The sequence below is a fragment of the Aulonocara sp. 'chitande type north' Nkhata Bay genome, linkage group LG13 (genome assembly GCF_057382095.1).
Source record: "Aulonocara sp. 'chitande type north' Nkhata Bay isolate Kocher_YH1m ecotype deep benthic linkage group LG13, A_spYH_male_GT1.1, whole genome shotgun sequence".
Taxonomy (NCBI): domain Eukaryota; kingdom Metazoa; phylum Chordata; class Actinopteri; order Cichliformes; family Cichlidae; genus Aulonocara; species Aulonocara sp. 'chitande type north' Nkhata Bay.
This window is the reverse complement of record NC_141356.1, coordinates 28,942,994-28,967,686: the sequence shown is the minus strand read 5'-3', so window position 1 is coordinate 28,967,686 and position 24,693 is coordinate 28,942,994. Positions and strand designations below refer to the sequence as shown.

At 39.7% G+C, this 24,693-nt stretch overlaps 1 protein-coding gene across 2 annotated transcripts in view; it reads left to right on the top strand.

Moving 5' to 3' along the window:
• The window catches only part of eys (EGF-like photoreceptor maintenance factor), a 196,468-nt gene that overhangs the window by 114,288 nt on the left and 57,487 nt on the right, over positions 1-24,693 (top strand). For both annotated transcript variants that reach the window (XM_086259752.1, XM_086259751.1), the window contains 5 exons: positions 2,872-3,062; positions 3,180-3,271; positions 14,734-14,884; positions 16,019-16,131; positions 16,424-16,680. In XM_086259752.1, the coding sequence (XP_086115878.1) occupies positions 2,872-3,062; positions 3,180-3,271; positions 14,734-14,884; positions 16,019-16,131; positions 16,424-16,680 (804 nt within the window). The remainder of the gene's footprint in view (positions 1-2,871; positions 3,063-3,179; positions 3,272-14,733; positions 14,885-16,018; positions 16,132-16,423; positions 16,681-24,693) is intronic.

Below are 24,693 nucleotides of genomic sequence, written 5' to 3'. Positions count from 1 at the left end.
TCCCCCTCTCGCTCCACGTGCAATGATGAGCTCCACAGTATTTATTCTCTACAGTGTGAGAACTGATGAGAATCTAGAAAGGACACTGCTGGTGGAGGGAGGCTTACTGCCGCTAAGCCACGATTTGGTTGACTTTCCTTGAAGTGATCACTACAGCACAGGTGAAGCTGTTATCTTTTCCTGCCACATGTAGCAAAACTGAAATTACTCAAGTTCCTCAAAATCAACTTGATGAGTGAAAAGTGAATCACTTCAAACATGCAGTGCCTGTCTCGAGGCAGTCACCTTGTTAATCTTCCTTTTAACGCACATGCATTTGTTCTCAGTGCCACGCGTTTATGTTTTGTTTTTTGGGTTGGTTTTTTTTTTTCTCAGTTTGTTTGTAATTTAGATGACGGTGCATGGTAAGTACGCCTATAACTATTCTGATATATTCAGTGACACAGCTTTGCCAGTGAGTCATATTGACACTCACAAGATATGCAGAGTTATGAATATTCATGGAGGAAAGGCTCAGTAAGATGAAAAAGGCAGTGTCTGAATTTATCATTTCAACTCTAGTTTATGGCCTCTGCTTCTGTACAGTAACTGTCAGTGCAGTGCATTGGTGTAATTGTATCTGTTATTTTTAAAACCAGACAACACAGATATAATTAGACACTACATTTAAAAACGCATTATATTTAGGAATTATTCTCTACAGGATTCATTTATTGTCTACAGTGTAAATATATTCAGTTAAGTCTTCTTGTATTAGGTATATTGAATATAAGATATTTTCAGCCAGTTTTCCCAAGTACACAATGACCTTTTTTGTTCCCTCAGGGCTCTGAAATTGCAGAGGTCCTGGAATGATCCTCAGCAGTATTATATCTCTGTCCTGTGACAAGTTCAATCAGTCAGTCTATTACTTTAGCCAATAAATCAGGGACCAAACAGGACTTATATCCTGCCTTTTTTAAATAAATGGGACATTAGGTCTATATCAATTAATTCTCACCGCCCAGAGTCTATCCTCCTATTACGTGATCTTAAGTTCACATTTACTCCAAATATATTTTTCTAGTTGAATATCTCCTGCTTTAACCTGTCTGGCTTCCACCTACACTTTGTGCTGCAACATGGCGCTCCACCACTCTATGTTACATTAAATATGACTCATACCAATTTTCTAACCTCCTTTATGGTCATGTATTAAGACAGGCCCTAATTAAATCTGATCTCAGAGATTTGTATCAACCAATATTCCCAGAAGTGGCAAACTGCTTGGTCAGCAGTAATGTTAACTGTGGGGTTTTTGTTTTTTTTTAAAAAGAGAAACCTAGTGGTGCATTATCAGGATATGAAAGTGAGAAAATATAAGATAGTTTGCATTGTGTACATATACTATTTAGATTTAGCATGACTGGTTACTTGAGGCATTCGCATTAAAAACCCCAAAAAACATCTGGTATGAGAGTGTAAGGTAGTGGTAAAAACAGGAGACCTTTGAAGGAAAAGACTGAAGCTAACTGCTAATGAGGCGTGATACTGCCTCCTGGCAGCAGCCTCAGACTGCATCAAAGACTACATCAGACTAAACAAGGCTTTAAAATTAATGAATAGCTTTGTCTCTGAGGGGTAATTTTCCATCATCAGCATTGGCAAACCCTATTGTCAGGAATGAAGCAGTAGACAGCACCGCATTGTTGCTGCATGCATTTATCCTCATTAATTCACACACCGCAGTAGGTCTGTTCCTTATAATTCCTACTTTATGTTATCGTGTGTTTTTCCTCAGGGTATTGGCCATACTTCTCTTGAAAGAAAATGGAGGTATTTAGGTTAGCTTGTTTGCCAAATGTCCTAAGGGGCAAGCTGTCAGATCAAAGGAGGTCTGGCCTATTAGGACTTGACGTCTAACAAATATTGATAAAGGTCTCACTTGCAACTGCCCGATTAATCATTGCAACAACTTTAAAGGAGTGTCTGATTTCTCTGGTTTAAAATTTTATATGTATAATATTTTTCTTAAACTAAGATGAGAGCCAATAGAGTATGAGACAGGTGCATCCAGTAACGCCTTTCATTTTAACAGGCTCTCGGCTTTGACTTTTCTGCAACAAATTCCAATATTTCCTTCAAATGAGAAATATATTGAGCATGAGCACCCTAATGCTTTTCTCCAATTGCAGTCTCAGTCAGTCTTTTAAAGTTGTCAGCGTCACTACCCCCAATAAGCTTGCGGGCAGTGGAACTTTTACTGAAATACCCCATAATTGCCCATTCTCATGGATGATATAAGCCAAGTTATTCCACTATAAAATGAGGCATGTAATAAACTTGTATGAATATGTTCATTTCAGCCAAGGCTCCTTTTTCACCTAATCTAGTGCCATTTGCATGCTTCACAGCTTTTTGGCAAATAAGACTATTTATAGTATGAGTGTACAGTGAGCGAAAGAGAAAATATTTGAAGAGTCCTTAAAGTCTTTTCATCTGCTTTCAAAATAGTAATTATTCACTTTTTGCATCTTTTTTTGACTGTCCTCTCATCTCTTTTTAATGTATTCCATCCATATTTCCAAGATCAATTGATGGATAAAGATTGCATCTACATTCGTGAAGCAACATAGGCAGAAAAAACAGGAAGTCCGTAGTAGAAGTGGCGCAACCACTTGCCCTGCTCAGGTGTCACATTCTGAATCTTTAAAATTGTTAAGGGCCTTTTCTTTATCCTACTCCATGCACTAAACCTCCCTGTAGAGGAACCAAATGAAAAGCTGAATTCTCTTTTCAGGGATCAGTCGAGATTCTCAGTGGAATTTACAGGAAACTTCAGTCCTTTACCTTTTCCTCCCAATTGATCTGTCTTTCTTTTTTATGTCCTAGATTCAAGCTACCTTCATTATTTTGGGAGTTCATACCTGGAGTTTCCAGGTATTGACCTCAGCACTCTCAACAACATAATTGTGAGATTTCAAACCACTGTGGCCCAAGGAACTATACTATATGTGGACCAAGGACCTGTTAACGGTGATTTCTTTTTCATGAAACTCTTCATCCTCGATGGAATCTTACAGGTAGGTTAAATTTATTGTGTATTGTCTGAATAAGTATATTTTGTCATTTTTGCTCTCGAAAGACAAATATTCTGTAATGAAATAAAAAGCCCATGAAGCTCCCTATTAATGTTTCAGTATGCTTTTTGCTGTAATGAAGAGGAAGAGGTTACATGGATTACTACATTAAATCATGTTAATGATGGCACAGTTCACATTGTAAATATCAGGTATGTATTCTATTTTTTTATCAAGTCTTAGATTGTAGAGATCTACATAAGCGCTTTGAGGGTCTCGAAAAGCGCTACGTAAATGCAATCCATTATTATTATTATTATTATTATTATTATTATTATTATTATTATTATTATTATTATTATTATTATCATTATTATTATTATTATCTATCTGTGTTTCCCTCTTTATGGTGCAATTATATATATATATATATATATATATATATATATATATATATATATATATATATATATATATATATATAAAAGAATAAAAATCTGAATATGTTGATTGATTGAACCTTGAATATACTGAAAGAAACTTGAATACACAGTATGAAATTAAAGTCTGGGTGTATTCAGTGAAATTCAAATACATTGAATGAAAGTCTGAATACATTGAATGCAACTTGAATATACTGAGTGAAACACTATATATATAATGAAAGTCTGGATGTATTGAAAGCTGATGTTACAGAGGCTTTAGCCCCTTTTGTGTTGTGTTTTAAATATGTAATATAATAGCATATAAAGCAGCATTTCTTAGTCCTGAAGACAACACTACAGAAAATGAATATAGTATCCAAACTATGCCAGTAACATGTTTCAGTTTTGTGCTACAGATGAAGAAATTTTGTCACTCATTATAGAAGACTGAATGGACTGAGCCTTAAGCTGGCAAAAGCAATATTGACTGCAGAGAAACATTATCCCATTTTAAAGACCTGCGAGGTCTGTGTATCTTGTAGCATAAGTCGTTTACTACTTTTCCAGACCTGGCCATGAAACAGGCCATGGAGGACTTAGCTTGAGTTCCTAACACATCACTTGTTTTTGCATTATATAGATGAGATGGAAAAAAGACAGTGAACAATGAACAATGGACTAGAAGTCCCTAGGTCCTGATAGGATATATCTGTCATATTTTGCTTCCAATGAATCAGTCTAACTTGGATATTCTTGTGGTCTCTCAAAGTTTGACTTTGGCTGCTTTTTTACTCATTTTCAGTACTGTCCTTGTCTGACCATTTTCAGAGAAATGTTTTTGTACGTTACCCACTTAATACTGACATATGAATGATTCAAGGATAAAATAAAAAGACAGCATATTTTCACAAACATAATATTGTATTTTTATACCAGCAGTTTGGTTCTCAAGGAGCTATTAGCCAAAAACGTGGCATATATCAGCATGATGTGTAGTGTCCTTACATTTTTTTGGGAGGGGAAACTGGACATGAGGAGGACAAAACAAGAACTGGCAGGCCTAAAAAAAAACAACTATCTACAGTATCTGAATGCCATATACTTAAAAATAAAAAGAGTCCAGCAAAAACCTGACACAAGACCTGAGAGATGCAGCAAACCCTTCAGTTGATGCATCTGGTGTTCGCTAAAATCTCATCAGAAATGATTTCAGTGGAAGGATGGCTTTCAAGAAGCCAGTCTAAGGAAAGGCAGAAAATGTTGCGGCATGCCAAATCAGAGAAGAACTGGAATGAAAATCAGTGCAGTGGGTCTTCTGGAGTGATGGATCCAAATTTGAAAGTTTTGGTTCAAACCTTGGTCAGTATATACAGAGGAGGTCAAGAGAGGTCAACAATGAGTATCTACACCCATCTGTAAAAGACGTTGGAGGGTATGTCATTGTTTTGGCCTGCATTTAACCCAGTAGTGTTGAGGATCTTCGCAAAATTGATTTAGTTCTCACCACAGAAAAGTATCATCAGATTTTGATGAACTATTCAACTATCTGTCTGGAAAGCATCTGATTTCCAGCAACTTCTTTTTTCAACATAGCAATTAGGGGTGCAACGATACTCGTATCGATATTGAACCGTTCGATACAGTGCTTTCGGTTCGGTACGCATATGTATCGAACAATACAAAATTTGTAATTTATTTTATCAACTTTCCTTCTGACAATGCTGTCTGTGTTGAGCGCTCAGTGAATCTGCGTTCGACTACTCCGCCTAGGCTGCACTGTCGAGCTCAGATCCACTGAGCGTTCAACACAGACAGCATAGTCAGAAGGAAGAGCGCAGGGCAAGCTAGCGAGACAGAAGTTAAGCTCTCCTTGCAACATGGCAAATTGAACCTCCCCCACCCTCATTCAGATCTGGCGTTTGGAATTATTTTGGTTTTCATGTGACGTATGACTCTGAAGGTAAGCGCATCATGGACTAAAGTAAAACAGTATGTTGGATGTGCCACGCAATGCTCAATTACATGGGTGGGAACTAGGGTTGCCAACTCCCTGAAAAATAAATAAGGGACACCTCGTGGCCAGGGCCGGGCAACCCAGTTGTCTTCACCCTTCCCAGTGTGGTAGCTCTTTTTTTTGTGTGTGAAATTATTTTTTAACCATTTGACTTGAATTTGATTTGAGCAGATGCATATTCTTTGTGATATGACCATATGGGAAACAAATGATCATTTAGCCATTTATTTTTAGCTCAAAATGACAACATTAACACAGTAAAACAGGTCTCTTTCTTAAACAGAAGCCTGTCATGCTTAACTTTTGAGAATATAAGTAAATCTTTCTTTAAAAGAACTCTGTCCTGCTTAACTTAAAATTATATAAATTAATAGAAAACAATAGAACGAAAAATATTCTTGTAACTGTGCACATATAGTGCATTTAGTACAATTGGCTTCAGTTGAGGTATTATTTCAGCTTTTCTAATGCTAATCAGCTGCTCCTGTTTGTAAACCCGCTTGTTCCCATGATTACGCATCATAACTCATCATCATTATTCATCTATGTATTACTTTTATGTATTAGTCATCTATTTGTTGTAATCATCTATCCTTGCAGTTGTTTATTACACAAAATAAATTATATTATCACATTTCTGGCCACATAGCGCTGCTATTCACTGCACATGCCCATATTAACCTTAACCAGAGGGTTTAAAAATACAAACCAGTGTTTACATACCATATCTGCTTCTGCCGTGGCCAGGTGGACAAGAAATTGGTTAAGGGTTCCCCGAGCTTTCACGCCCCTCATGTTCTTCATGTGCCCACCATTAGAAGCATGCCTATGGAAAAAGTGCGCCGGCACACAGTGCAGTGCGCTTTATAGATGTTATCGTGCACTTTTCCAGCCAGGTGTTTCCCTTTTCCCATTCCTCCCTGTACTTTTGCAGCCTATTTTTCTTTCTCTGAGGGGAACAAACATTGCTGCTCTAATGCTGGGCTTATATTGTGCGACTTTTGGCCCATTTTGAGCCGATTTTTGAGTCATGCGACCGATTTGGTGATCGGCCCAATTTTGGCCTTCATCGTGCATCGTGTAGTATACGTGGGGTAACGAGAAGCGATTAACACCTCGAGCAGCTCCCGATCATCAATCGCTCGTGAGGGTGTCACCGCAGCTGCTCACACTGCTCACGCGCAAACACGTAACCGTCGGTGAAAAAGACGGAGCAGCACGGCTGTGCAGCGTGTGATCTGGACACAAGCGATGGAGGCACTTGTAGAACTTTGAAAAGCTCATCCGAGCCTTTTCGATGTGGCATCACAAAATTATCACGACCACAACAACCGTGAAAATAGTTGGATTTACACTGCTGCTTAATCACAGCTGCCTGATCAATGTTTTTCATTAGAAATTTAGCAAAGTTGATGGTGGTGGTGTGCGTGTCTGTGTGAGTGAAAGACTGAGAGAGAGAGAGTGACAGATTTTCTGTTATAACCTTCATTTTATGGAGGCACAGTGTGAGCACTCAGGTCGCATCAGAGCATCGGGCGGTATAGTGTGAGACCCTGCATCGTGACCTACAAACTTATAACCCCTGCGAGTCAATCGTGCAGTTTGAAAATCGCACAGTGTCTGCCCAGCTTTAGGTGTACTGTCGTCAGAGACTTGCACCGCAGTGTCGGCGTTTGTTTCCCTGTTGGCCATGCTTCTTGTTGTGGTCATCTGTTGTCTTCCGGTATTTTCTCCGTAAGCGACCTTTCCTCGACCAATGAGATAAGCGGTAATCTGAATTGTCATACTCAAATTGTCATAAGTGTGCTGTCAGCTCATTGGTCACAAAGCAGGAGAGGGGCTGGGAATTATGTTTTCCAACAAAGCGTTAATTCCATTAACATTTATAGACTACTTTTGATTCTCACTGTATTACGGGACAAAGTGCGTCCCTTATTAGCTCAATACGGGACGATTCCGTTTTTTAAGGGACGGTTGGCAACCCTAGTGGGAACTAGTGTGTTAGCGCAGTTAGCTCATTAACGTGTTGGCCGTCTAGCCCCACGCACGGGCGATCAGGGGTAGCTCGTTAAGGGAGATTTGCCGTGTTGTGGCGTTAACGTCATTTCAACGAAATTAACGCTGACAGCACTAGTGGGAACCAGGGCCGGCCCGTGGCATAGGCCGTATAGGCAAATGCTAAGGGCGCCGTCCATCAGGGGGCGCCACGCCAGTGCCACAAATGTTGAAAGAAAAAAAAAGTTGGTACTATTATTCCTAAATACAAAAAATAATCCCACGTTAATTAAAATGCAAAGTAAAGCTTATTTACTAGAAATATTATTTGTTACAACATTACGCCCCCCCCCCCCCCCCCCCCTCCCCGCACGGTGCGCCCCCTCCCTTCCCGTATCATGGTTCCTTTTGGACGTCACCACATCAAAAAATCAACACAAGATGTCAAAACGGCCAAAACTGTCAGGTGCCCAGAGAAGAAAAAAGAGAAAAGAAGAGGAGGAGAAACGAGAAAAAGACAGAGGTAGGTAACGTTAGCCTACATGAAATTATTTGTCTGAATGTGATAGTAACCTAAATTTTTAGCATTAAGCTAATGTTACATGATTTGCTAATTGCTAATCAATAAATAGCTAGTTAACTGTTTTAACGTCAGTTAATATTGTGGAGGGGGCTAAATTGTTATGGAAAAGAATAATGTAACGTTAGGTAATTACAGTACTCCCACCTTTCCCACCATTCCTCATTTGTATTCAACTTTTAAGCAGGTGTTTTTTGTTTACATTGTTATTGCCTTCTGGTTAGCTAACGTTTACCCTGCAGGTAATAGTCACTTTTCCACCCCTGTATATATTATAGTTGTAAGCCTAGTTGTTAAAGTGCACATCATTAATGTTAATTAAGCAATATCACATGAGAGGGAATGCTGTTTTTTAATATGAGCACTGCTGTGATTCGGTCAAAGATAATCATAACATAACATTCTCATATGATATTATACTGTTACTTTGCATTCTGCTATTCAGCATTTCACTGTAATGATGACAATAAATTGAATCTAATCTAATTTGCATATCAGTTAACATCATACATATATCTCTTTGGTTTTTCATTTATATTATATCATTTCATTTTATTCCTGGAATCATATGTTTTTATTATTAGACTTTAATACTCAGTGGTGTCACATACTCCTCTCTTCAGATGCACTGTTGAAGTTTCTAAATCCCACCCCTGGGCCATCTACCACATCTACCGCTGCTGCCTCCACTTCAGCAGCACAACCCACCAGTGATGCAGCATCAGCAGCACAACCCAGCCATGATGCAGCAGCATCAATCGGTGTTCCTGTTGCCTTATTTATATTGTATTTTTAATTTATTTTATCCAACTTGTTGACACGTTTTATTGTGTTTATGTATGTAAAATTTATTGTATTTCATATATTCATTTTTTATTTTTTGTATTCATTTATTTATCCATATATTTTTTTTTTCTTGTTAATTATTCTGATTGTGAATTTTCTTTCTTTAAGTAAAAAAAAAAAGGTCAAAGACAAAGCTATTCGGTTTCTTGTGAGTACATACACTACACTGCCGATGTAGGGGGGCGCCACCTAAAATCTTGCCTAGGGCGCCAGATTGGTTAGGGCCGGGCCTGGTGGGAACACAACGAATATGACTGCACATTTACGCCGACATCATCCTAATGGAAGCAGACAAAAACAACAAGCATGCATGCTACAAACTTTACCCGAGTCATTTAGACAGCCGTTAGCACATGATTCTCCTTATGGGGACCTGATATGTTTAATATTGTGGCGAGCTCAGACAAGGAGGAGACAGAGGTGTCGTTTGGTCTTGCTTCCCGTGAGCTAGCCAGGGAGCACAGCCGTTTATTGACATCTGCAGAAGAACACTGCCGCTAGCTAACTGCTCAGCGCGGCAACCGCACAGCAGCAACAACAACAACACACAGGGCGCCCTCTGACCCCGGAAGGACACACCGTCGCAGCGAGAGGGCGTCACCTGTCACTATGGCAACATAAACAAAACATAACTGTACAAACAGAACCCCGAACAGCCCTGACCCGCTACATAGCCCCCACCTAAGGGGTCAGTCGTCCCCGACGACCCCATTACCCCACACAAAGTCCTGCAAATGTCCAGGTGCCTTCTTTTGGCGCACCGGCCGGTCACGACCGGCGGGGGAAAAGTCACTCAGGTCAGAACATGGGGTGCCACCATCATCCCACTTCTGACACCAATGTGGCGAGCTCAGACAAGGAGGAGACGGAGGTGTCGTTTGGTCTTGCTTCCCGTGAGCTAGCCAGGGAGCACAGCCGTTTATTGACATCTGCAGAAGAACACTGCCGCTAGCTAACTGCTCAGAGCGGCAACCGCACAGCAACAACAACAACAACAACACACAGGGCGCCCTCTGACCCCGGAAGGACACACCGTCGCAGTGAGAGGGCGTCACCCGTCACTATGGCAACATAAACAAAACATAACTGTACAAACAGAACCCCGAACAGCCCTGACCCGCTACAATATGCTGCTGAGAATATAGCCCAGAAGAAGCGTATAGTATTGCTTTTATTTTGGAAAGAGCCATTTCTCAGTAATAAACTCTCTTTTCCAAAGATGAGTGATTCCTCAATCAGATACAGGGCTTGCAAAATCGCTAGCCCAACGTCCCGGGGCTAGCGATTTTTCCAGTCGGGCTACCAAAATCTATCTCTGCCCTGGCCGTCGGGCTATTGTAGGAAGGAAAAATATATGTCAATGCTTTTGCATTCTTTCGGAAATGTAGCTGGGTAATTATGTCATTGGCATCGGTGAGCCACTGTCAATATGTGACATATTGAAATCGCGTTTGAATTTGCGCTTGTTTTTTGCTTTCACTTTGCAATCGCGCGAACTGTGTATAGAGAGCGACAGTACTGATTGGTGAGTGATGATAATTTGCGCACCAATTCCTCTGACATAGTCTTATCAATCGTTAGCTTACTATGCAAACATGACAAGTGAAATCTCCCGCAGCAAGCTTAAACATATGAGAGGTTGATCGCGCAGAGAATCGCTGACTATTATGTGTGTGTGTGTGTGTGTGTGTGTGTAAAAGCAGCACGATATATATTTTAGTTCTGCTGAGCCAAATAAGACAGGTAAGGGTGAAGAAGTGACAGCCAAAGAAAAGCTCACCACAAAACGGAAAAGTTATGACAAATCAGACTATAAGGCAAAAAGAAAGTGCAGCTTTATGGTTTCATGGACAAAAGAATTTCTGTGGCTGCAATATGACGAGCTAAATAACCAGGGGTGCACATAAGTGGTCCGCAGGTGCGCATTCGCTGTCAAAATTTAAAAAAAACGCGCACAAGATATGAAGTTGCAACGCGTGTTTGCATACATAAGATTTTCTGGAGGAGGACAGACATTTGTTTAGAACTCTTAAAGATGTCGAAGAAGCAAGCTCCTTTAAGCAATTACTTTGGTCTTCCTCCACCTCCAAACAAATGTCAGAAGGAGTCCGAACCACAAAAGAAGCACGTATTCTCGGAAAAGTGGTTGCAGGAGGTGAGCTGGCTTCAAACAAATGATGAACACACAGAGATGTGGTGCGGAATGTGCCGTGAAAATCCCACTCTAGCGGACAAAAACAGTGCTTTTTATATGGACGCAAACGCGCGTTGCAACTTCTTATCTGGTGCGCGTCTTTTATTTTGACAGCGAATGCGCACATGCGGACCACTTATGTGCACCCGTGTAAATAACATAATGTTCTGCCGGGTGTGTTGTTGGTTTTCTCTCGATTTCTGAGTCGACAAGCGCCTTTGTTACTGGGACCAGTCATTTTAAGAAAAGCCCCCATTAGAATCCATGAGAAATGCAAGAAATGCATTATTGCTCAGTCTGCAATATCTTTCCCAGAACAAACACCAATTGCAAATAACATACTAAAAATAAACCTGAAAAATCTGTTTAGAACAGCGTACTATGTTGCAAAGAGTGAACTACCACTGGTAAAATTTAGCAGTCTTTGCAAACTTCAAAAAGCAAATGGCCTAGATCTTGGTTCCACTTGTCTCTTACCCGTGACTTCGGTGGAAATTTCAAATTCAGGATCTGACACAGACTGATTCATGTCCTACACAGTTCTTACAAGTTCATAGAAATTTCTGTTCAATTAGAACCAAGTATTTGAGTTGATGATTGTAATTTTTATACAATGTTGTAATTTGTTTTTCAACAATTTTTTGATTAATGTTTTGTTTCCTTTACAATATTATACTTTAATGTATAATATTGTAAAGGAAACAAAACATCAATCCAAAAATTACTCTCTTTTTTTATTCGGGCTACTTACATTTATTTTGGGCTACCAAAAACTGAAGAGTCCCTGCCCGAAGGGCTACCAGGGATTTTGAAATTTTGAGAGCCCTGAGATATTTTTAATTACTTTTGTTTCAGCAACATTAAATTTAAAAACTGTACTTTTGAGTTAAAATATATATTTATAATTTTAATAAATGACAAATTAAAAAGGCATGAACATTTTTTTGTATCGAAAAAATATCGAACCGTGACACCAAAGTATCGAACCAAACCGTGAATTTTGTGTATCGTTGCACCCCTAATAGCAATGTCCCCAAACACGTGGCCAATGGAGTAAAACTATACCAGATAATACAAAATACAGTGGAACACTATCAGTCATGGATTGGCCTCCCCAGAGCCTGGACATTAACATTAATGAATTATTCTGTCCATCCTGACAGAGAACAGAATAAAAGGCAGCCAGCATCCAAAGAAGTGCTTTAAATGTCCTTCAAGACATCTGGTGATTTATTCCTGAGAACTACTTACAGGAATTAAAGGAGAGTTCAGGCTGTGTTGAAGAATAAAACTGGTTATATGAAATATTGATTTTCAAGTTCGTTAGAATTATACAAAAGTCTTTTTGCCTTGTATATTGCATTTCTGTAAATGTGTGCATGTTTCAATATTCTTAATAACTGTTGGACCTGAATAGAGTGGCTCAAGATTCAAGAGCTGTACTGCATGCATGGTGAAAAGAAACACATATACCAGAACAGGCTGTAAACGCACTGCTGTTGGATGTTATGTTCAGTCAGCTCATTTTAATGTTGTTCAGTTGTATGTATTTTTGTTTCTAAAGATGTCATTATGTTGCAATTTAATGTTATATATTTTAATTGACAGGGTGCATTTACATAGACATCAACCTAGATGCATTTTAACATGTCTCTGTTTCATGCATAAGTGCATCCCCTGTTGAGAAAAGGAGTGCAATTACAATGATAAGCCAATTAGGGCCTGGTAATATACAATTTTTCTTCGAATTGTGTGAGCACCTCAGGTGGTATTAGCTTGATACCTAGTTATTCAGTCATTCCAAGTGTGGTGGATTCTTTTCCTCTTTTTTTTTTTTTTTTTTTTTTTTTTAGAGAGAGAAAGGTTATAACTAAAACAGGGGGAAAATACGTAATTGGCAGGAATCACCAGACTAAGAATTTAGATTTTATTACAAATGGGCAAATGGGCTTTCATTTTGAAGAACTAAAACAACCATCAGAATGTGCCTATTAAAATGCATTAGTGATCACTAGCCGTGTTTTATTGGCTGTTCTAAAGTCTTCATTTGCAGTTTTTCATTACGAAAAGATTAACAAGCAAGAGCCGAGCACAAAATCAATGTTTAAATGATTTAAAGTGAGGCTGTGGCCCCTTTAGTTATATTGTTTCTAAGCCCATGTGCAGTCTTGCTGCCAGCCCTTTCCATTATATTCTGACATAAGAAAGATTGTGGTCTAGCTTCAAGACACAGAGTTTATTATGTATGAACTGGAAGCTGAAACAAAGGAGAGAGCATCTCATATCAAACCACTTTGCTGTGCATTTGAGTAGAGACTACAATGACTTTTGAGCATTTCTGACTTATAAAAAAAGTTTCAGATTGTAAGACAGAGACAGAAATTAATTTTGGGTTGGTGATTATGACTTTTTTTTTTGAGATGCAAACAGATAAAAGTTGAAATACTGAATGTGACTGAGTATGGTTTACCAAATGATTTCCTGCTAGAACAATGCTGAGTGGGAAAGTTGCCTCATGTTTTTTTTTTTTTGGCGGGGGGTTGGCAGAAAGCAGCACTGCTCTAAATATAAAAGAGACCAGTCAGGTTTGAGAGGCTACAGGGCTCCACCCTTCTTTCTTTCCTACAAGAAAAATACAGCAGCAGTAGAAATCAATCATAATGTTCGGTACCAACCCCTTGAGACACTGCAAGAAAGAGAGCTGTCATAACTAGAGGGTTGGGAGTGTGGAAAAATAGTTTCTGGTGTCACAAAGCAAATTCTCTGTAATTGTCTGATGGCTGAGTCCGTCCATCTTTGTCTGATTTGACCCACAGCTACACCACCACGGCCATCCTCAACGTCACCGCCTAACTCATTATAGACTTTTAATATATCTTCCCGTCAAAGACGCTTTTCAATATGTTAAATAGAAACCCAGTGGGGCTGACTTCTCAAGGACAGTGAACACAGTGCCCTCTGGCTGCTGGCCAGGCCGCTCTGGCAGACTGCTTCTAAATTAACCGCTTCTCCATGCTGGCTCTGGAGGAAGGACTTATGCAGCTCGGAGTTAGTGCCCCGAGTGTTTAGCCGGCATATGCAACAGCCTGCAAAGTACAGGCTTAACAAATCAGACTAGATTGCTTCGTGGGCCTTCTAACTTCCACTTAGGGAACAAGGAGTATCAGGAGACGCAGTAGAGGGGACTGTGCATCTGTGGCCTGAGTACCCTCAAGCTGCAGTTGGTTAGTCCAGAATCTGCACTTAGGTAATTATCTGCTCTCCCCTGTTGTTGCAGAGTGGAGAATTGGTTTTTGAAATCTATGAATGGCTGTGGGGTGGATCCAAAATAGTTGTGTGGAGACTCGCACTTACATAGGACACCTCGACAAAAACAAAATGGAGTTCAAAATGTCATTAGTGAGAAGATTTTTACCATTGGCATTTACTGAAATTAGTGGAAGATATGCTAATCATCTACCATAGTACCACAGCATACAAGAAAATAACATCTAACTTCTATACAGATAATGCACAATGTTTGATTTGTTTACAACATTAATACAAAACACATTTTTTAACACATAGTGTACCTCTGTTTCTTATACATTTTGATCTGATGTGTTCATACTGTTCTACAGACAACGCCTGGCACCTTGTGAAGCAGAGCTCACTCTTTCTGGCCATGAGAAAATTAAAAGTACTGCAAGCAATTACTGGTTGGGACACATGATCCAAAGAACGAACAATGTCTTCACAGGGGGTTTGCCACAACAGTTTATTCCCAGTCAGGTACAACTTATAATTACTATACACCTATCCACACATGGGTCTGGGTCATGAGGGCAGCAGTCAAAACAGAGAAGTCCAGGCCACTCTCCATGGCCACTTCTTCCAGCACTTCAGGGGGAAACTGAGACCCAGTGAGAGATATAATCTCTCTAATGTCCTGGGTCTGCCCCAGGGTCTCTTCCTGTTGAGACCTGCCTGAAAAACTCCACTTAGCAGGTGCACAGGAGACATCCTAGTTTGATGCCTGAACCACCTCAACTAGCTTGTTATAATGTAGAAATGTAACTGCTATATTCTGAATCCCTTCTGAATGGCCAGGCCCTTTACCCTGTCTCTAAGGATGAGCCCAGACATATTAAGGAGGAAGCTCTCACTATCGTTTACTGGGACAGAATAGCCCACAACAATGAGTCAGATGAATTACACTCCCAGAGCTAAGGGATGTGGTCATATACCATTTCTAAGTCTGCAAAGCACATTTAGAGTAGTTAGGAAAGCACCTGTGCACCCTTAAGTGTTCTTGGGAAGGTCAAGAGCTGGTCTACTGTCTCACAACTTGGTCAAACCTGAGGTTTGACTAACAGGTGGACTCTCTTCTCATTACTCTTCCATAGACTTTAACAGGGAAGCTGAGGTGTGGGATCTCCCTGAAGTTGGAGCATACCCTCTGGTTCTTATTCTTGGAAAACGGGAACCAAAATCTCTAGTTTCCCAATCCAGATGCACTGTCCCTGACTTCCATGCAATGCTGCGGGGGCATGCCAACCAAAACAACTCTGACTTCTGCCTCAGTAATGGCCAAGCCGTTCCTAAGTCCCTGCTTCCTTCACAGACATGTCAGTGGAGTTAGGGAGATCCTCAATATATTCCTTCCACTGCCTAACTGGGTCAGTAGCATTCATTGCATATAATGTGAGCAGAGCTCTGCTTCTCCTTTCTGGGAGTCTGACAGTTTTTCAAAAGTCTTGTTCCATGACCATACCAAGGTCCTCAGTGAGGTGAGGCAAGGCTCCAGGGCCTGATCCCACATAAAAAAAAATTTTGTTTTGTTTTTTTTGTTTTTTTTTGTTTAACTTACTGCTTGTTAAAGATTCTGAATAAAATAAATTCTCTGCATGTGATATATTTTTTAAGAAAGCAGAACCTTTCCACAACTACACTGGCTGTCTTGAAGTCATTGAAATTAATAAACTGAGGAGCTTCTACACATCGGATGCGATTGCTGGCAGCAACATAGCTCGATGCAGGTAAAGTCTCTGCATTTTTTGGTTTTTATTGCTAAAAACACTGTACTCACTTTTCCAAGGTGCATTACACTTTGTCCGAAGCCAGGGGGAAACTGACTAGTAATCATGACAAATAAAACTTGAATTCTCTACTTCTTTCTGGGATTGCAGTCAAAAATATGTCTATTTGTTAAATGACTGCGCCTCTTATTTACTGAGTAATTTCACTTAATACAAATCAGAATTTTTTAAAGCCTGTATAATTTATGTCAGATTGGCTTTTGGCCACTCAAACTTTTGATCAATCTTCCAGATTCACTGTGCATGCCATACAAGCCTCCACAACAAGTTCCTCAAGTCTGGAAGCTCAATCACCTACCTTTGACATAGTGTTTGCAACAACGTTTGCAGTTCCCACACAAGCGCCAGAACATCCAATGAATGAACCTCAAGTTTGCCGCGACAGTCTTTGCCACAACGGAGGGACGTGCCTTCAGCTGCAGCCGCCTGGTGAAGCTCAGCTTTCTTGTCACTGTCCGCTTCATTTCACTGGAACGTTTTGTGAAAAAGGTAGGCTTTTGCATTCACCTGGTGGTGTTTACGCTACATTCATATACACAATACATAGACCACACACAGGCTGTACAAAGCTTAAAGACCTACTGTACTGTGACCTCTACAGTGGAATCATCAAGAGACAGCCAACAAATTATGTTGGTTAATATATGCTGAGCCTCTTTGGCTAATAGGTTTCACTATGAGGGAGAATAGTCGGTTGCATTAGGAATTTTGAGTGATGTGAATTATTCAGTATATGATTAATGAAATGAAAGATCTATATAAGCAGCTCAAACCATTGGTGTGCTTCTAAGTTCACCCCTAGAACACGCTGAGAATGAGAATGTGACCTTGCAGCACTTGTTCAACATTCAGCTGAAGCGTTCACGTCTGTCCCAACCAAAAAATATTTATTTTGTACCAAACACTCCGACACTAATACTAGGGAGACGGTAGTACTACACGCACATACCAAGGAGCTGTTCCTTTGCAGATTCCTTCACAGTTCTCTTGATGTACCTCCTGACATCCCTCTGTTGCCATGCATGATATCCTGAAAGTGTAAAATAATAAATAAATAAATGCTTCCTGTATTTTGCCATTGTAGTCAGTTCCTGTCAGGGATAACAGAAGTAACACTAGAATGTGTGAGTTAATAGTTTGTGTACTTGATAACGCAAGCCAAGCTGCTGAGAGAAATCTCAAATTCTGTGTTGTGATAGCAGTGTGCAGTGCAGCTACAATATATGATTAACATTTCAACACGGATTAAAAGAGTATTGTACTTCTAATATGAATTAAACATGTTGATGGCTAATTACATTTGTTAAATTAACTGTGGTGTGTTTGACCTGTTTCTTGTTACAATATGGTGGGCAATTAAAGTTAACGTAATGAGGACTGGAAATCAAATGGTATCAATTTAGCCTCTTTCTATCAGTGGCTGTCCTTTCAGAACCAAGAAAACAGGAGCATAAGTATAAGGAGTGCTGGTTCCTTGGATGATTTCTACCTGTAGTAGAAAACCAATGTTTATTTTGAGGCAAGAGAGCATATGACTAGTAATTTGTGGGGCTCCAACATCGTTGCCTGAAATAGGTGGAACCTGTTGCACATTCGTTTTAAGCCGTAAATCACTGCATCCCCTTATCAATTAGTCCCATCCACTCTAAGATATTAGCGGAAAACAAAGCAGGCAAACATAAAAATTCTATTAAAAAATAAAGAGTAGTAGTTAAATATGTTACCTGAAAACTTTCTTTACTATTTATTGATGATAGAAGATGTGCTGTTTTAAAATTTGTGGGTGAAATGTCAAATCATGATATGGGAACTAGCAACTACAGTGCTAACAGTAGCTTAGTTAGCTAACAACAGTCGATAAGAATCTTCCTGTAAAGCCTATTATTTCCTTATGTAAAATCACAGCGATAAACAAAAAGAAAACTGAAGCCTTTCTTTGTCCATTTCTGCCTAATCTCTTGTTTTAAAAATAACAACAGATAAATTTTGAGTGTTAAACCTGCCACTCTTATTGTTTGAGCTGCAGGTGCCATGTGCAAGAACAGGTGGCTAGACAGGGAAAGGGAGAGGACACAGTCAACATTCAGTTGTGAGTAGGGTTGCCAACTCCCTGAAAAATAAATAAGGGACACCTCGTGGCCAGGGCCGGGCAACCCAGTTGTCTTCACCCTTCCCAGTGTGGTAGCTCTTTTTTTGTGTGTGTGTGTGTGTGTGTGTGAAATTATTTTTTAACCATTTGACTTGAATTTGATTTGAGCAGATGCATATTCTTTGTGATATGACCATATGGGAAACAAATGATCATTTAGCCATTTATTTTTAGCTCAAAATGACAACATTAACACAGTAAAACAGGTCTCTTTCTTAAACAGAAGCCTGTCATGCTTAACTTTTGAGAATATAAGTAAATCTTTCTTTAAAAGAACTCTGTCCTGCTTAACTTAAAATTATATAAATTAATAGAAAGCAATAGAACGAAAAATATTCTTGTAACTGTGCACATTTAGTGCATTTAGTACAATTGGCTTCAGTTGAGGTATTATTTCAGCTTTTCTAATGCTAATCAGCTGCTCCTGTTTGTAAACCCGCTTGTTCCCATGATTACGCATCTTAACTCATCATTATTACTCATCTATGTATTACTTTTATGTATTAGTCATCTATTTATTGTAATCATCTATCCTTGCAGTTGTTTATTACACAAAATAAATGATATTATCACACTTCTGGCCACATAGCGCTGCTATTCACTGCACATGCCCATATTAACCTTAACCAGAGGGTTTAAAAAAATAAACCAGTGTTTACATACCATATCTGCTTCAGCCTGGCCTGGTGGACAAAAAATTGGTTAAGGATTCCCCGAGCTTTCACGCCCCTCATGTTCTTCATGTGCCCACCATTAGAAGCATGCCTATGGAAAAAGTGTGCCGGCACACAGTGCAGTGCGCTTTATAGGTGTTATCGTGCACTTTTCCAGCCAGGTGTTTTCCTTTTCCCATTCCTCCCTGTACTTTTGCAGCCTTTTTTTTCTTTCTCTGAGGGGAACAAACATTGCTGCTCTAATGCTGGGCTTACACTGTGCGATTTTTGGCCCATTTTGAGCCGATTTTTGAGTCGTGCGACCGATTTGGTGATCGGCCCGATTTTGGCCTTCATCGTGCATCGTGTAGTATACGTGGGGTAACGAGAAGCGATTAACACCTCGAGCAGCTCCCGATCATCAATCGCTCGTGAGGGTGTCACCGCAGCCGCTCACACTGCTCACGCGCAAACACGTAAACGTCGGTGAAAAAGATGATCTGGACACAAGCGATGGAGGCGCAACTTGTAGAACTTTGGAAAGCTCATCCGAGCCTTTTCGATGTGGCATCACAAAATTATCACGACCACAACAACCGTGAAAATAGTTGGATTTACACTGCTGCTTAATCACAGCTGCCTGATCAATGTTTTTCATTAGCAATTTAGCAAAGTTGATGGTGGTGGTGTGTCTGTGTGAGTGAAAGACAGAGAGAGCGAGAGAGCAACAGAATTTCTGTTATAACCTTCATTTTATGGAGGCACAGTGTGAGCACTCAGGTCGCATCAGAGCATCGGGCGGTATAGTGTGAGACCTGCATCGTGACCTACCAACTTCTAACCCCTGTGAGTCAATCGTGCAGTTTGAGCAGGAGCTGAATAACGTGACTGAAAAAATCGCACAGTGTCTGCCCAGCTTTAGGTGTACTGTCGTCCGAGACTTGCACCGCAGTGTCGGCGTATGTTTCCCTGTTGACCATGCTTGTTGTTGTGGTCATCTGTTGTCTTCCGGTATTTTCTCCGCAAGCGACCTTTCCTCGACCAATGAGATAAGCGGTAATCTGAATTGTCATACTCAAATTGTCATAAGTGTGCTGTCAGCTCATTGGTCACAAAGCAGGAGAGGGGCTGGGAATTATGTTTTCAAACAAAGCGTTAATTCCATTAAAAGTTATAGACTACTTTTGATTCTCACTGTATTACGGGACAAAGTGCGTCCCTTATTAGCTCAATACGGGACGATTCCGTTTTTTAAGGGACGGTTGGCAACCCTAGTTGTGAGTAATACCAAAAGCAATGTTCTGCTGGATGAAAATAAAAACAATTCCATCAGTTGTGAATAGTTTTCAATTTTTGCTTATTTGTGTCCATGTGAGAAGATATTACTTGTTCTGAGAAACTCAGTTCTCTGACAGTTTGAATGCTCTCTGTGTGGGCTTTAACTAAATTAGGATCTTTTGATAACAGAAGCCACTAAATGTGATACGTGCAGAGAAAATTTTGAGAGATTTACATTCTTCTTCGTGCTAAAGTTGTTCTGAAAACAGTGTTAGGTTTGCGTTCACCTTTGCAACCTTTGTAAATGACTAAATCAGATGGCATAATCTTATGTTTATGAAACATGTGGAATCCTGACAGAACGCTGCTCAAAGCTAATATTAACAGTCATTAATGTGGCAGGAGCAGCCTGTATGCACCTGGCACCCTGATTTGACACATCTGCCATGTGTTCTCAAAATGCTAATTTACAGGTGTTTAAGTAATCAACTGAAATATTATGTTTCTCTCCAGGCGCTGTAACAAAAGTGATGCTATTCTTAAGGCTTCACACTGATTCGATTTTCCCGTGGGAGAGCGCTATGTCGAGGAAAGCGGTGCCCCCCCTTTGCTCGCATGACAGAGATGCTTCTTTGTTAAGCCGGTTATTAAAGATCCTTTGGCCAGCGTCTAAACAGCCTGTAGAGATCAGAGAATATGATTCATTCATTGACTCATTTGTTCTTTTAACCATTTCAAGTTCAGGAAAAAAAAATAAGTGTCACAAAATATCATCATTTGTAGCTGCTGCACATGAGCAAGCTTAAGGCTGACTTCAGTACCGTAATTGGAAATGAACCCTGATAAATCAAGCCTGCATTATGACATGATTGTTACATATTATATGTAGTAAATTCCCACCATGATAAAATATATCCACTGTTATGTTAGAGCTGATGATACAGTCTCACGATCACGGGTTGTGCCCTCAGCCTTTCCCTTTCAAGCAGTGAGTTCCTGCTTATTCCTCAACTTGTCATAAACTTTTCCTTTAAATATCAGCAGTGGCCTTTTGGTGTCATTTCTGCTGAGTTTGTGAAATTGCACCTCAAAAGCAGTCTAGTCTCTCAGGTTTAACAGAGCGCAGTCTCATGTGGGCACTCATCGTATGATGTGCTTTGCAAGACTAGTTCTTCGCCCGCAGACAGAGTCCCGGGGCTGTTTACATGCTGACAAAGTCTGTGCATGTGAATTGCTGCAGCATCTTTGCTAGGTGACAACCTTGTCTTCACATCTTGTTGAATTAAGTAATGGGCACAAGAGAACAGTGGAGCAAGTCACCCCTGCTCTCAGTTAATTATAGACACGTCATACCGCATAGTGACTAATGATGTGGACTTGTTTGTGTCCTAGATGAAACGCTGACATGTCATACTTCACATATCCAAAAATAATAATAATAATAATAACAACAACCAGGAAGTATTGTGTTACCAACAGTTAAGAATGAATCATGACACGAGAGTGGCTAATTTCATCTGAGCCATAGTTTTTGCCTACTTAGCCATGTAAGACTGAAGTAATACAGTGAAGTTAAAGAGTCCCAGTGCTCTGTCTCAGTAAATTAAGACAGTAGCTTTTCTTTGTAATGGCAATAGATTTATTCAGTGTGGAAAAAAAACAAACATACTGTTTGAAATTACACTTATTTTTCTTAAGGCACCCCATGCTGATCATCATCTGTTTTGTAAGTGGATGGTTCATTAAATGTGTTCCAGAAATATACTTTTTTACTCTAAAAGAAAAGGAGCAGGAAGAAAAAGAAGGAAATGAAGGAAACCAAAATCTATATTGTTATCATTCATAATCCACCCTTTTGCTTTTCATTCCTTAAATTATTTTCCAAATTATTATTTTTCTGTAATAATTATGATACTTTTAATAGATCATAAGTGCCTTTTTTTTTTTTATAATGAATGTGTTTACATCTGTCAGTGCGCCCCAGGGTGGCTGTGGTTACAATGTAGCTAGCCATTACCAGTGTGTGAATGTGTGTGTGAATGGGTGAATGACTGGACGTGTAAAGCGCTTTGGGGTCCTTAGGGACTAGTAAAGCGCTATATAAATACAGGCCATTCACCATTTACTTACTGTATTTATGTATGTACTATATGTATACTTGGTCACAGCTCCATTAGAACTGCAACCACAACTACACGTGTTAGCAGTCAACAAAGAAATGTGGCTCTACATTTGCAGCCAGCACACATCTCTTTTATCACAAAATTGATAAAATGCGATATAATAACAACTATGACCAAAAACATCGGAGTCAGCTTTAGTCTGAATCATATGAGCAGTTCCTACTTAAGGAGCTTGAGTGCATTCACTTATGTTTGGCCCTGGAAGTGCTCCGCTGGTAGGATGTACCATAATCCAGGCTAGTGCTTTTGGTTCAGTGAGTGTTCGATATTACCTAGCCACCCATCACATGGTTTTGTCAAGATAAAAGCAGTCCAGCTGAGCATATCAGAGTTTTAAGGTATGATAAATTGTCTCTTCAGAGAAGGCACAGTAGGTAGTAGACCTCAGCAAAGACTTTCTATCAAGCATGCAAGAAATCAGTTAAAAGACACTACAAAAATTATACACACACACACCATCATGGAGTAAATGGTTGAAAGAAGAAGATATAAAAGGTGAAACCATTATTCAGGCTTGGTGTGTATTAATCATGACCTACTGCTTTTAGCTCATTGAGTTGTGTCTTTGCTTCTCGGGAATCTGAAGCCATGGTTTTGGATGTTGGCCAGAAATGAATAATACAATGAAAGTCGAGTTTTTTTCAATTGAGTCCTTAACTACTTTTGTTTAACCACAACATCAGTCCAAGAAGCTTTTTCATTTCATTTTTGTTTTTCCCTAAAGTGCCTTTTTATGTATCTATCTGCATCTTTTTACATCTTTTCCTTTGACCTTATCCAGTCCAAACAATCATGCTAATTATACTGATTTTATTTATAACAGTAACAAATATATTTGTTAGAAAATCATCTTATAAAATGCCAAATGTGCCACCATGGAGATGATATTATCAGAAAGTGGGAACCTTGTCTATAAATGTAGTTGGGAGAAATAACAAACCATAAAAAAAAAAATGAAAAGACATTGTGGTGAACCTTTCCTGCTTTTGTTTCCGTTTCGTGTTTGACATTAATTGGACCTGATGAGGGGTTGTCAGATTCCTGCTTTGCCAACTCACTGGCTAGGTGCTGGCAGCTCTTTATGTGGGCATCTAGTGTGTGTTTGCTGTAATGGCTGGTGCCTTTTAAAATGAGCCAGTTCAGTCTTCCTTACTCAGAAATTGCCAACAGATATTATAGGATTGATTTATCATTTTCACCCCCAAGGAAACCACGCCTTCCACAACAAAAGCAACACAATTTTTGTTTTCTCTTTCTGTGTAATTTGAAGCATTGGCTGTCATGTCTGCTCCACATAATTCTATGTGCAACTCGGAGGATTCGTGTGCTCTGGTTGGTCAGGAAATCAGCGAGGGTAGGAAAGTGTCTGAGCGGCTCTTCAGTCCAAGCAAAGTAAAAAAAAAAAAAGGAATATAACTATGTGAAAAATGATATGACGGGAAACTCATCTCTGGTGTTGGTCTAGCGACTGATCATTAAACTGGACCAAGTCAGTGTCCCATGGGCCCCCGGGCCACTGGACAGTCCTTATTGTCAAACCCTGCAATTCACCTTGGTGATATTTTCACTTACTGTACGACTTGAATCCTTTTCCTAGGCTCATTAAGGCCATTTTCAGAATGCCCTGTTGACACGAATGACTGATACAGAGGAATTGCGTTATCCCTGTTGCCATGAGTGAACCCACTAACAATGCATTAGCTGTCCAAGAGTAGTTCCTGACTCACAAATCAAGCAGCCCAACAGTAATTTTTGAAAAAGAGCTGCAGCCAGTTACACAAACCAGTAGCAGGCTACAATACGCTGCATAAATGTGACCACAGGAGAATGCATTTTCTCAAAACCTTGAAACAATACTGCATAATGTGAGTAAGGCTGAGCACATATAAAAGACAATGTTTGCTGCAGGAAAACATTAGATATCGGATTAACCTTTAACCTGATTTTAAATAAACGTGTAGTGTCACAGAGCTGTGGTAAGGTATACATGTCTATAAGCACATTACTTGAATAACATCTGTGGTTGGTCAAAAATCCTCAAATTTTTCATATAAAAGATAAAAACATAAGGCCTGTACCTCCTCTGGTGCTGTCACACTAGAGTAAAGTAAGAATGGCAATCTCCTTGCTACAACTAAAAATCAAGGTTTGCTAACTTTTGCGTCCTGTGACCAAATGGTTGCCCGGTGGGAGGCAAACTGTCTCCAAAAAGAATGGGGAAGGTTTGCAAATGATATTT